The sequence below is a fragment of the Podarcis pityusensis genome, assembly GCF_964106645.2.
Source record: "Podarcis pityusensis genome assembly, chromosome: 9".
Classification (NCBI taxonomy): Eukaryota; Metazoa; Chordata; class Lepidosauria; order Squamata; family Lacertidae; genus Podarcis; species Podarcis pityusensis.
In genome coordinates, this window is record NC_138034.1 from 74,399,521 (window position 1) to 74,413,707 (window position 14,187).

The window sequence follows — 14,187 nt, forward strand, 5'->3', positions numbered from 1 at the left end:
GCCGTTGTCACATACATAATTAAGTTCTTTATTTTCCAATAGCACAAGAATGGAAGAATGAGGAAATCCTGGCAAAAGAACAGTGGCAAGGGAAATGAATGGATTATGCGGAACTGGTGAAATTGACATACAAACTGCGAGACAAGGACAACTGTGGCTTTAAAGAAGAATGGGAACTTTTTACAAATTACTTAAAAGAACAACAAAATGAACTGGACTCCTTGGCAGGTTTTAAATAAACATACACAAATTTATTATTGTTAACATAACAGGCAGATAAATCTTTACAAGTTTATAATATGCAGAGAAAAATATGTGTTGAAAAATCAGAGAGAGGAGCTGAGGGAAGTCTGGGGGGGAGGGAGGGAGGGTTTATCTTGGGGAGGGGGAAATGGGGGGGATGAAGAGGATAGGTTTTTGATCATTTGTTATGATGAAATTCTTAATAAAAACTATTAAAGAAAAAGAGAAAGTCCTTCATGCAGCACAGTTGAACTGTGGAACTCATTTCTGCAGGCGGCAGTGATGGCTACTAAGCTGGATAGCTTTAAAAGAGGAATAAGCAAATTCATGGAGGAAAGTGCTATCAATGGCTGCTAGCCAGCATGGCTATGTTCTGCCCCCACAGTAATGCCAGTAAAAATAAGAATAGGAGCGAGATGGCACGCCCAACCCCTGAGAACACACCTATGTGCATAACAAGTCCTCCATTATTGTTGTTGTTGTTGTTGTTGTTGTTGTTGTTGTTGTTGTTGTTATTAATTTTATTTATTTATATCCCACCCATCTGCCTGCGTTGCTCCAGATACTCTGGGCAGCACTCGCCATGAACTTCAACAGAACGGCCACAACCTTGTGAACAACTGGTCACCTATGGTGATCGCAGATCATCTCCAGGTAACCAAGCAAGACAGCTTTACAAAAGTTGGCTGCTATATTGTAAAGGTCACAAGGTACCTGCAGGAAGGCTGGGTGTGTGGCAGCCACCAGGGGTGCGTGGACTTAAGGACGGGACTTAATTGCAAAGGGTGAGGGAGGGAGTGGCTGGAGTCCCCGGCTTCTGAACTGGCCGCCGTGGCTGTCTGTACGACTACCAAAGGATTCGCCAACAGATTTCTGCACATAGCCTACTGCTGTTAAAGGCACAGCAGCAGGCCAGGTTGGGCTGGGGTAAAGGTAAAGGGACCCCTGACCGTTAGGTCCAGTCGTGGACGACTCTGGGGTTGCAGCGCTCATCTCGCTTTATTGGCCGAGGGAGCTGGCGTACAGCTTCCGGGTCATGTGGCCAGCATGACTAAGCCGCTTCTGGCGAACCAGAGCAGCGCACGGAAACACTGTATACCTCCCCGCCGGAGTGGTACCTATTTATCTACTTGCACTTTGACGTGCTTTCAAACTGCTAGGTTGGCAGGAGCAGGGACCGAGCAACGGGAGCTCACCCCATCGCAGGGATTCGAACCGCCGACCTTCTGATCGGCAAGTCCTAGGCTCTGTGGTTTAACCCACAGCGCCACCCGGGTCCCTGTTGGGCTGGTGAGCCTATGGCTAATTCAAGTGCCCTTGTCCATGGACATCAGAACCTCCATAGCTGCAAGGGAACATAAGAGCCTGCTGGATGAAGACCCATAAGAAGACCCATCCTGTACTCAGTGGCCGACAAGGTGCCTGTAGGAAACCAGCAACAGGATCTGAGCACAAAAGCATCTCTCCCCTCCGATGGTTTCCAGCGACTGGGTCTCAGAAGCATCTTTACCTCCAACTGTGGCGGCAATGCAGAGCCATCATGGCTCATAGTCATCAACAACCGTTTTCTCCATGAATTTATCCAATCCCCTTTTTAAAGTACTCCAGGTTGGTGGACCTCACCAATCCTGTGGCAGAGAGTTCCATAGCTCAACCATGCGAAGCAAAAAAACCCCCCACCTGTTTTGATGAATTGGAAGAGCTGCAAAAAGATTCCATTGAGCACATGGATTGATAATATGGACAGATTAGCTACATACGAACGAATTGCATGTCAACGCAAATTAAGAACGGATAAATATGAAGGAATCTGGAATGGATATTTAAGTGGAAAGGCAGATAGTGGGGGGAAGTGGGGGGAGGAGAGAGAGGTGGGGAAATATTGCTAAAAGGGTGCAGTCATAGATATATCAGTGTGTTTAAATCTGAAATGTCAAATTGTGTTATTATTGTTATTATGGTTTTTGTTGTGTATTTTGCGGTTGTTGTTTGTATTGAAAAAATGATTAAATAATTTTTTTAAAAAAACAAAAAACCATGCGCTGTGCGAAGAAGGACTTTATTTTATCTATCCTGAACCTCCTGCTCCCATTTCACTGAATGGCCATGAGTTCTAGTCCTAGGAGAGAGGGGGGAAAACTTTTCTCTGTCTGGTTCCTCTGTGCCATGACATAATCTTACAAGCTCCTATCGCCAGTATATCTGAAGGAGCGTCTCCACCCCCATTGTTCTACCCGGACACTGAGGTCCAGCGCCGAGGGCCTTCTGGCGGTTCCCTCACTGTGAGAAGTGAGGTTACAGAGAACCAGGTGGAGGGCCTTCTCGGTGGTGGCACCCGCCCTGTGGAACGCCCTCCCACCATATGTCAAAGAAATAAACAGCTATTGGACTTTTAGTTTTTGATTTGAGTTTCTACTGAAATGAGGCTGCATTTTAATGTTGTATTTTAATGTTGTATTTTAATCTTGTTTTTAAGTTGTATTTCAATCAATTGTTTTATTATTATTATTATTATTATTATTATTAGACATCTGAAGACAGCCCTGTTTAGGGAAGCTTTTAATATTTGATGAATCACTGTACAGTGGTACCTCGGGTTAAGTACTTAATTCATTCCGGAGGTCCATTCTTAGCCTGAAACTGTTCTTAACCTGAAGCACCACTTTACCTAATGGGGCCTCCCGCTGCCGCCGCGGCACCAGAGCACAATTTCTGTTCTCATCCTGAAGCAAAGTTCTTAACCCAAGGTACTATTTCTGGGTTAGCGGAGTCTGTAAGCTGAAGCGTATGTAACCTGAAGCGTATGTAACCCGAGGTACCATTGTATTTTAATATTCTGCTAGAAGCTGCCCAGAGTGGCTGGGGAAACCCAGCCAGATGGGCAGGGTATAAATAAATAAATAAATAAATAAAATAATTATCATCATCATCACAATCACCACCACCACCACCATCATCATCACATTGCCCCTTACTTGCCTTTTCTCCAAACAGAAAAATCCAAATTGCTGTAGCTCCATCCCCTTGATCATTTTGCTAGTCTTTTGCTGAACCTTTTCCCCAACTCCTTGCCAATTCCCAGCTGTCACCTCTCTGCCTTTAGCCTAAGCCACAAGCTTTTCCATTTCCAGCATCTCTGAGCTTATGCCGTTTCTCCCCAAACTCGATTTCTCCCACCGCCACCCGTCCTCAACACCCGTCCTGCTTCATCGACATTAAGGTGCATAAGTGGGGTGAAAGCCGTTTTGGAAAGACTGGCTAGACTGTCCACAAATGCAGGTTGGAGATTTCGAGGATGAAAAACCGGTGAGCACCTGGGATAATCTCCTGGAAGCAGCAGGTGTGGGCACAGAGCCTCCGTTGAGTTCAAAACAATAGGCCGGGTGAATTGTCTCATTGTGGGATTCCTCAACTAGCACCTCACACCTGGGGCTGGAGAATAATATCCTCCTACAAGTGGGCTGCACAGCCCAACTTTAAATAATTACAGCACACCTGCAGCTGACGTACATTTAATTTGTGCACATTCAGCTTTACGGACATGGCAATTTTTTTAAAAAAAATTAAAATTAAAAGGGGTCAGCTTTTAAGGGGAAAAAGAGTCTGGCAAATTCCACCTACTAGTGAACCTGGAGTGCTTTGACTATACGCAATTTTGGCTGTAGGCGAGATCTCCGAAAAGCAACCCCCACATAAGTTACAGGCTTACCGGATTTTTTAATATTATTAAATGCAAGAGTTTATTATGAAGTTAAAACAACAATCTAGTGGGAAATATGAAATAAAATAAAGGGGGGAGGTAAACCTCCTGAGAATGTTCTTTATGAGGTAATGGATGCAAACCCTGGTTTGTTTGTTTGTTAGTTTTTTGGTACTCCCTCCCCATCCCCATCCTATTTATTTTATTTCATATTTTCAACTGGATTCATATTTTAATTTCATAAATGGCTTCTGTTTTTTTGTGATGGGACTCACCAGTGTGCCATTTTGTGCTGGCGCCCATGACACTTTGAGAAAGTAATGGGCACTGACACCTCATTGTTTCTTAATATTGTTTTTCTTTTTATAAAAAAGAAAAGAAACACTGCTCAGTGCCAACATTCTGTTGTCAAAGAACATCATAGAATCAAGGGACCATGAGGGTCATCTATGTCAAGGCAATAAACAACTATTTTACTTCTAAAAGACAACTGAAGGTGGCCGTGTTTAGGGAAGTTTTTAATGTCTGACACTGTATTGTTTTTAATATTCGGCTGGAAACCACCCAGAGTGGCTGGGGAAACCCAGCCAGATGGGCAAGGTACAAATAATAAATTATTATTATTATATTATCGCCGAAGAATGGATGCTTTTGAATTATGGTGCTGGAGGAGACTCTTGAGAGTCCCATGGACTGCAAGAAGATCAAACCCATCCATTCTGAAGGAAATCAGCCCTGAGTGCTCACTGGAAGGACAGATCCTGAAGCTGAGGCTCCAATACTTTGGCCACCTCATGAGAAGAGAAGACTCCCTGGAAAAGACCCTGATACTGGGAAAGATGGAGGGCGCAAGGAGAAGGGGACGACAGAGGTGGGACAGTGTTCTCAAAGCTACCAAGATGAGTTTGACCAAACTGCGGGAGGCAGTGGAAGACAGGAGGGCCTGGCGTGCTCTGGTCCAGGGGGTCACAAAGAGTCGGACATGACTAAACGACTAAACAACAACAACAAAAGTCCAACCCTCTGCAATGAAGGAACCCTGAGTCTTAGGCCATACCGACTGAGCTATCCCAGTTAAATATTTTTAAGAGTGCTGATGAATGAGAAAGTTAAAAACCTGTGACTCTATCCATGGCCAGGATGGCTGCCTACCACTTCCAGAACCAAAGGTAGCAGATGTTGCCCAGACACAGCAGAATCATAGAATTGTGGGGTTGGAAGGGGCCCCCAGAGTCATCTAGTCCAGCCCCCTCCAAGGCAGGAATCTCAACTAAAGCATCCATGACAGACGGCCATTCAACCTCTGCTAAAAACCTCCAAGGAAGGGGAGGCTGCAAGGGAGAAACTATAACCCTTTCCCCCATCACTCCTCCTGGTTGAATGACTACAATTTGCCCCACTGAGGACAATTTTTACCCTAAACTATATTAGTAACTTGGAGGCAGGCCGGGTGCAGCCTTCTTTCATCCAGTACCCCCACCGGTTATTTCTGAACTACAGCTCCCATCATCCCCAGCTTGCACAGCTTAATGGGAATTGTAGTCCAGCCCATCCAGAGGGCACCAGGCTGGCCTAGACTCTAGGGGGTTATCCGCAAAAGCGCACTGTGTAGTCAGGTCTTCCGCATTTGACGCTCAATCTCAGAGCCTCTACAAATGGGGCACACGCAGGGTGTTTTCGAACGATGCAATTGTGTGTTTTTGCAAATACTTTGTCAAAGTTGTCAGTTGCCGCTTCAATTTTTGGTACACCGCATAGAGATATTTTAAACGTACGTTTCCGAGCACAATTCAAAGTGTTGGTGCTGACCTTTAAAGCCCTAAACGGCCTTGTTCCAGTATACCTGAAGGAGTGTCTCCACCCCCATCGTCCTGAGATCCAGCACCGAGGGCCTTCTGGCGGTTCCCTCATTGCGAGAAGTGAGGTTACAGGGAACCAGACAGAGGGCCTTCTCGGTGGTGGCGCCGCCCTGTGGAATGCCCTCCCTTCAGGTGTCAAGGAAAGAAGCAGCTATCTTATCTTTAAAAGACATCTGGAGGCAGCCCTGTTTAGGGAAGTTTTTCATATTTAATGCTGTATTGTTTTTAACACTCGATCGGGAGCCGCCCAAAGTGGCTGGGGAAACCCAGCCAGATGGGCGGGGTATAATTAATAAATTATTATTATTATTATTATTATTATTATTATTATTATTAAACATATTAAGTGGTGTGGGAAGTGAATAACCCAATCAAATCATATAACAGCAAACCTAAAAGAGCGAGTACGTTCCTTCGGAAAACGAGGCCAGCCAACAAACAGCTGTGCAATCACACGAAAGGAAAGTGATGAGGGGCAGAAAACATATAGTGTAAGGGTGAGTGGGATTCTCTTGCAGCAAGGAGTTCCACAGAGAAAGGGCTGCATTCTACACATCATTTCACAGAGAACAGGAAGTACTGCAGAGCTTCATCAGCTGGTATTCAGGGAGGAATATATGGGAGAAGAAGGCATCAAGGATGCAAGATGTCAGAAAAGTTAACACCAGAACCTTGAATTTGGCCTGGAGGCAAACGGCAATCGATACGGACGATACCTGGGCTTTCAGTTTGCACATATTGATAAGTAGCCTGCAATAGTGGAATAGTGGAAGAATTCTGATCGCCGAAGAATTGATGTTTTTGAATTCTGGTGCTGGAGGAGACTCTTGAGAGTCCCATGGACTGCAAGAAGATGAAACCTATCCATTGTGAAGGAAATCAGCCCTGAGTGCTCACTGGAAGGACAGATCCTGAAGCTGAGGCTCCAAGACTTTGGCCACCTCATGAGAAGAGAAGACTCCCTGGAAAAGACCCTGATGTTGGGAAAGATGGAGGGCACAAGGAGAAGGGGACGACAGAGGACGAGATGGTTGGACAGTGTGCTCGAAGCTACAAACATGAGTCTGACCAAACTGCAGGAGGCAGTGGAAGACAGGAGTGCCTGGCGTGCTCTGGTCCAGGGCGTCACGAAGAGTCGGACACGACTAAACCACTAAACAACAACAACTGCAATAGTGGGAGCCTTCAGATCTGTCTCCAAGGGCAGCCCTGCAGAAAGCAGGGCTGCAGTAATCTGATCCTCCAAACTGAACAGTCGCGATCGAAAATCCATGAGAGGTTTTCAACAAATCGATGCCACTCTCTCTCTGAGCAGAGGGGGTGGGAGCGAAATGTGGGAGCAAGAAAGGAAAATGGTTGGCTATCGTTCTCTGGCTACTGGAACGGAGAAGACAGTTCTTGGGGACTCAACGATCAAGTCAAGCATCAATTCCGTCACCGGTGGAGGGACTGGAAATTGAGTGTGAACCGATCAAGAGAAGCTCGAGCTCAAGGAAAGGAAAACAGGAAACCAAGATTTGAGGAATATCTGCACCAAAGTGAACCAATCTTCCAGGTGTTTAATCTCCGACTACGAAGAAAACCAGCAAGAGTGATGGCTGAGAGGTTGGAGATGCAACAGCCCCCTTCCCCCTCTCCCTTCACCTACACAGCTGTCAACTTTTCCCTTGTCTTGTGAGAAATCCTATTCGGAATAAGGGGAAAAAAGGGAAACGTTGACAGCTATGTTCACCTACCAGCAACTGATATTATTAGCCTCTAAAATATTATTTACCACTAAATTTAAAAAAGCCTTCCAAAACACACACACCCCAAAATCTCACCCCCTTCCCCAAGATTTTTGCTCAGCTGATCAGCAGGGAGGATGCTTTCTCTGGAGGAAGGTTACAGAGATCAGACCTGGGAAGAGATTTGTCCATCATCCTTCCTGACATTTGGCCATATCTGCTGCCCAAGGTAAACAGGGTGCCAGAATTGCCTTTGGCTGGATCCTGTAATCAGCCTTTTTATCCCCACGTACATTTTTTTTACAAAGCTGCCTTCTCTGTTTTGCACGGCCTATTTGCCCATAATTTCGGAAACGCTTGGAAAGTCTCAGAAACCACCAAAAGGTAACAGCCACCATCCACTGTGCTATTAAGTCAAAATATTGTGACTTGGGCCACTTTAGGCTGGATTTGCTTGAACCGCCTGTGCAAATATTCCTGACATCGTCCCCTCCCTTGCAGCCCAGATTACCCAAGGTGCTTAATGAAAATCTGATTCATTTGCATCCGGCACGATTCTGCAGCTGAACATAAACTTTTCCCCAGGTGGGCTGAATTCTCTCTGCTTTCAACGTGCAATCCAACTCCTGCACGACTCAGACCAGTTTCTTTTTTTAAAACAACTCCCCCCCCCAAAAAAACACACACACACACACATACTGGTGTCTATGATGAACCCCTTCTTCCCACTGATTTACAGACTATTGGTTGTGAATGTGCTCTTTGAATCAACGAGATTTGTTCAAGCAGGTAGGTTCAGGACTACGGTGCAATTGACTTAACTGATCAGACTGATGGGATCTGTTGCTGGCTGCATCCATGAGACTGGATGCAGCAGAACAGGCTGGCCAATGCCTGCTTGTCTGGGAAGAATTCAACTCAGTGCTTACAGCGGCGCAAAGCTTCCCACCCCACTATGCCCCATGACATCCCCAAAGAAGAACGTAAGAAGATCCTGCTGGATCAGACCAACGACCCATCTAGCACAGCATCCTGTTCTCACAGTGGCCAAACAGACGCATGTGGGAAACCTGAAAGCAGGATTCGAACACAAGAGCCCTCTCCCCTCCTGCAGTTTCCAGCAACTGAGATTCAAAAGCATTATTGCCTGCAGGCGTGGAGGCAAAGTGTAACCATTGTGCGTACTAGCCATCAATAGGCCTCCCTTCCTCCATGAATTTGTCTAATCCTCTTTGAAAGCCTTCCAGGTTGGTGGTCATCACTGTGGCAGGGAGTTCCATAGTTTAACTGTTTCAAGAAGTATAAGGGAACCCGCAGAATAAACTTGGCTGGGGTGGGGGGTGGGAAGCAGGGATAACGTTCCATTGCCCACAGAGAAATACATTTTGGCACTGCTCTGAGCACAACCCTTTGCTGTGCACCGCTTATGAGTTTTTGAAACACTAAGCAGAATATAAATGCTTCCAAATAAACAAAAGTGTAAATTAACTCATGGCAAAGTTTGCCAAACGAAGGTAAGGGTGGTGAACTCTTGAAACGGCAGCTTTCAGAATTTCTCTTGAACGAAGATTCAGAATCAGGAGGCATTACGAAGAATCAGCGCCGAAAATTAGGAGAAAACGCAAACCACCGGACACCAGGACAAGATAAGTCAACACAACAGGGGGGGCAGGAGCCTCTGAGCCCTCTGGCAAATACATTCCATGTCTTGCTTTACAGCTTCGACACAGTCGGACAAAACATGCTCTGACTTCTGGCATCTGGGCCCTAGGAATGGCAGTGAGTTTACTGCCTGTTTGCATACGTTCTATATATTTTGATGTTATATAAATCTCAGCTAATGCTAGACGAACACAAACACAGAAAACGAACGGGGTAGAGTGAGGTGGGATGGGTAGATGAGATCAGCCCTGGCCAACCAGGTGCCCTCCAAATATTTCTGGACTACAACTCCCATCAGCCCCAGCAAGCGTGGGGAACTGTAGTCCAAAACACCAGGAGAGTGCCAGGCTGGTAAATAAACTATTACGCTAAGTGTGGTTTATTCCTTTGGAAGAAGATGAGGGCAGAACGGAGGGGTGACGATAGGAGTGGGAAGGATGCAACAGGAAAACAGTTGCATGGAGTAGGCAGGGCTGCAAGCGAGATACAATATCTCAATGCAGTTTACGGTTAAAAAAAGAAAGTGTTTCTCATTCTTTCCTGGAGATTGCCACAAAACAACAACAACATCAACAAATCTAGTGCAAATTCTTTCTGGGTGAAATCAGCCTGGATGGTTCATGCAAAAACAAGGGGAACGTTCTCTGTCTTTTTTTTAAAAAAATGCTGATCCTTACTCTATCAAGGGATCTTGTCTGCGTCTCGCACACTGCCTTTCCTCAGATATTCCAGTTTTGTTTAACCATTTGAGGTGACCTGCTCAGTCCAGGGAGATAATGGAGAAATGCAATATCTTGTTAGGGGCCCCCCGGATAAAGGGAGGTGAACACGCTCCTTGACTTGATAAAGCTTCGCTGCCTCTTCTTATGTCTAATTATCGTATCAGGTTATCATCTCTTCTTGGGTCATTAGGAAAAAAGCCCACTCACAAATCTCATCCAGACTCAGCGAATTACGATGATTTTTAGCTGCGCGAAATCCCACGGCAAGACCTAATTCGACACAGATCCAAACCCTTACTTCTCACAAGCTACTACAAAGCGACGTCTCTGTTTGGGGCATTCTACCAAAAACAAAAAACACCCCAAACAGGATGGAAGGCCCGAGGTCTGGACTCAACGACGGAGAAACTGAGGCAGCAAACCAGTCACTTTCTGCCAGTTTCTAGCCTACACACGGTGTTCCGGGGAGAATAAAAAACTGTGATAGAATTATAAAGTACAACTGGGCATGATCCACCAGAAGGTTCTGCTCCCCCTGCTTGCTCCAGAGAACATCTGGGTGGATTGTGCCTTTTTATACTGAAAACAGAGGAATGATCAACATTAAAGACGTGAAGCTGCCCCACGCAGACTCAAGCCAGCTAGCACAAAATTATTTCTTCAGAGCTCTCCCGGTCTTTCCCAGATGCCGCCTGAAATCCTTTCAGCAGAGATGCCCACGTCTGTACCTTCTGCATTCCAAGAATGTGCTCCGCTACTAAAATATTCAACATTTATTTGGGGACCTGGGGTGCACTAGGGACCACGCAGGCCCAGCACAGCTGCACAGGCCTTTCAAAGCTTGCGGCATTAGCATTTCCAGAGACACAAATAAATCTACAAAGTGCGCCACAAAACCCTTTACTAGGGCACAACTCTCAGATCATATAGCCAAAGAAGGTGACTTGGGTCAGCGATGCACGGGACCCAGCTAGTAGGTTTGCAAACTCCGGGAGACAACAGGCTGACAACAATAAATCCAGTTGCAAATTGCAGGTGAATGATATACTGGAGAAATGAGGGGGGTGAGTTGTATCCCTGCTACATGGTTAGTTATGCAACCTAACTCTTGCTTCCTTTGTTTAAGCAACCTCAAGTAAATGTCAAGCAAGATCAGATGTCAAAGGTCAGGGAACATTTGAGATCGATAGAAAATCAATTCAAATCAAAAAGAAGCAAACTCCCGGAGCCATTGAGCCCAGGGAGAAATGATTCATACATCCCAGCTTATCGACCAACAGGAATAATTGTAAAAGATAGAAAGGAATGGTGGGGGCGAGAGAGGAGTTTGCGATGTGGAGCAATTTTGTACGAGAGGACCAAATTAAAGCATACTTCTTGGGGGGAGGAGAGAGGAATAATAAAATTAGAACCACAGTTGTTGTTTTTTTTAAAAAAACACAACAACCCACTAATGTCTGTTTAAGAAATTTGCAAGCAGAATTGCGAACGTGCATCCTTGGCATCAATCTAACTTTCTTCCAACGCTGTTTTGCTTTTCCACCCCAAAGTGTTAACTTCAGAAACACTTTCCAACAGCTTGACAACAAGAAATATAAAACCAGTTTCAGGGTGTGTGTATGTGTGTGTGTGTATATATATATATATATATATATATATATATATTCATATAAATGTTATCTGATACCTCCCGTCAGTTCCAACCTAAACTGTTTTTGATTCTGCTGAAAAACCCATCTGAAAAGAGTTATATTCATGAAAGTTCCAATGAGTTATAGTGAAACTTTAAGAGCAACAACAAAGGTGAAATCAAGGTATCTGTCTTTCTTCCTCTCGTACTTAGCTTTAGGGTTGGTGTTTTACCAGGAGATTTAGCAGGGGAAATGATGAAGGCCTTACACCCTCCTGAAAACTAAATAATCGCAATTGCAATTCTGAAATTCCCCTTTCCTTTAAGCAGCTCCCCCCCCCCAAGACGTAGCGAATAAATCAACGGCACGCTTTGCCCGTCAAACAGGAAAACTGGAATAACACGCGCCAGTCATCAGAGTCATCGGAAGAAAAAAATAAAGAAGAATGAACACCTTTCCCGTCCCAAACTCCTTGCCTCGACTTCTGCAGGAGAACCCAGTAAATTCTTGGCAAATTTCAAAACAGACAGATATTGGGGATGGGGAAAGCGAGAGAAAACTATTGAAAGAAGGAGTTTGGGGGTGTTTCTTACTCTCTCTCTCTCTTTTTTTGGGGGGGGGTAGAATTTTCTGCAAGCCTTCTGCAGGCCCTACCTTTGAGCTGCGGTGTTGGCATCCAGAATGCCAGTCCCGTGCATCCAAGACCTCACAGCTGACAGCCCACCACCGGTCAAAGGCTCTTCCTTCATGGTCAGCCCACCTCTGGGGAGACCCTCCTGGATGGAGAACATCAAAACAGCCTTTTAAGGGTCCTAGGTGTGCACGGCAGGGGGCGCGGAGTGGGTGGGGAACAGGTCTTCTCGCCAAAACAATCCCAACCCCCAACCCCCAGTCAGGGAGGGCTTCCACCGAAGAAAGTTTGGGGCTCCTCTGCTTGCTTGCTTTTTTGGAAATTCCCCCCAAGCTTGGGGCGGGGTGGGGGGCAAACCCCTAGAATCCCCCTCAAAGCAAAACAGAAAGAGGGGATCTCTTCAGAAAACCAAAATCCAGCGGCTTCCAAGGTGGATTCAGGGAGAGAGTTTCCCTACTCAGCCACCTGCTCCTGAGCAGCTTGCAAAACCACGAGGTGTTGGGGTGACAATCCAAAGGCGGAGTATTTTGGACCGGTTTGTTTGTTTCCAAGTGACTGGGGAGGGTGGTTCTTGTTGGGCGGGGGGTGGGACTGGCTGTGTGTAAAGGGGGGGGAGAGAACAGCAGCCAAGCAGCTGGGAGGGGAGGGTTGTGCAGGAGGGGGGGGGAGAGAAAGGGATGGAGGGAATCAGAGCAGAGGAGGAGAGGCAGAGAGAGAAGCCCCGGTGGGAGAGGGGGAGGGGGGAGGAGGAGGTGGCGAAAGGGGGGAGGAGGGGGGAGCGAGGGCTGGAAGGAGGGATGAGAAAGAGAGAGAGAGAGAGAGAGCGAGGCAGAGGAAGAAAGGAGTGGCTGGAGGGATGGAGAGAGAGAGCGGGGTCAGGGCAACCGGAGGAGGCGCAGAGAGGACCAGAGCAAAGGAGAGAGAGAGAGAGAGAGAGAGAGAGAGAGAGAGAGAGAGAGAGAGAGACTAGAGGGATGGAGGCAGGATGCCGAGGAGGTGAGGAGGCGGAGGGAGGGATGGAGAGGGCAGGGCGCCGGATGGATGGATGGGTGGTCGGGCGGGCGGGGAGGAGTTCAGAGGCCGGACGAGCGCCCGGCGGGCCGGATCAAGAGCAGACGCCAAGAAGTGATGGAGAGAGGGGACAGGACGGACGGCCCGTCCCGGGATACGGAGAAAGTTCAGGGGCGCACCGGGGGAGGGAGGTGAGTGGGGGAACGGTGCGCGCTCCGGATCAGGGCGCCTGGGGACCCAGGATGGGGGTGGCGTGGGGGAAGAGACAGTGAACGGCGGTTTTTTTGGGGGTATGGTGGACAGTTGGCACTTTCTGGGGCGCCCCTTCTGGAGAGAGCCCCCCACCCCCCAGGACTGGAGCCCCCCGAGGGGCTTTACCGAGGGCGCAGGCGGGTGGGAGCGCGGGCCGCCGCCGCCGCCTGCGGAGCCCCCATTCGCGGGCAGCAGCAGCAGGAGGAGCCTCCGGCGAGGGTCCCCGGAGAGCAGCCCAGCGGCGGCGGCTGGAGCGGCGGCTGCTCTCGCGCGCCTCCTGCGCCTCCTCCTGCGCCGACCGGCCTGGGCTCCCGCCTCGTCGCCCTCGTCGTCGTCCTCGCCGTCCGGCAGCAGCACCATCAGCACGGCCAGCCAGTGCGGCGCGGGGCCGGCGGACGGGGACTCCAGGCGCAGGGGGACGACCGGGCTGCCTCCTCCTCCGCCGCCGCCGCCTCCGGCCGGGCCGAGCCGGGCCATGCCGCCTCCCTCCGCCTCCCCAGGGAGGGAGGAGGAGGGGAGGGGGCTGGAGCCACCGGGCCGGGCAGGCTGACATCATCCGGGGAGGAGCGGACTCCGGGGGGACGGACGGACGGAGGGGGAGGAGGAGGCGGCGGCGGAGGAGGAGGACGATGGCCGCGGGCGGGGGGCGCGCGGGGGATGATGGCGGGGAGCAGCCTCCCCCCATATGAGAGTGGCCCCCAAGGTCGACACCCCAGCGCGCGCCCCGAAAACCTCTGCAGGGCGCACTG

General features: G+C 48.3%; 1 protein-coding gene across 1 annotated transcript in view; it reads right to left on the reverse strand.

The window, feature by feature from the left end:
- LOC308485435 (transcription factor COE1-like) overlaps positions 1–13,945 on the reverse strand; it is a 93,923-nt gene extending 79,978 nt beyond the window's left edge. Inside the window, 2 exon segments of the mRNA XM_081021317.1 lie at positions 12,199–12,320; positions 13,565–13,945. Coding sequence (XP_080877443.1) covers positions 12,199–12,320; positions 13,565–13,915 — 473 coding nt within the window. The 5' untranslated portion in view covers positions 13,916–13,945.
- Between the last annotated feature and the right edge of the window lie 242 nt (positions 13,946–14,187).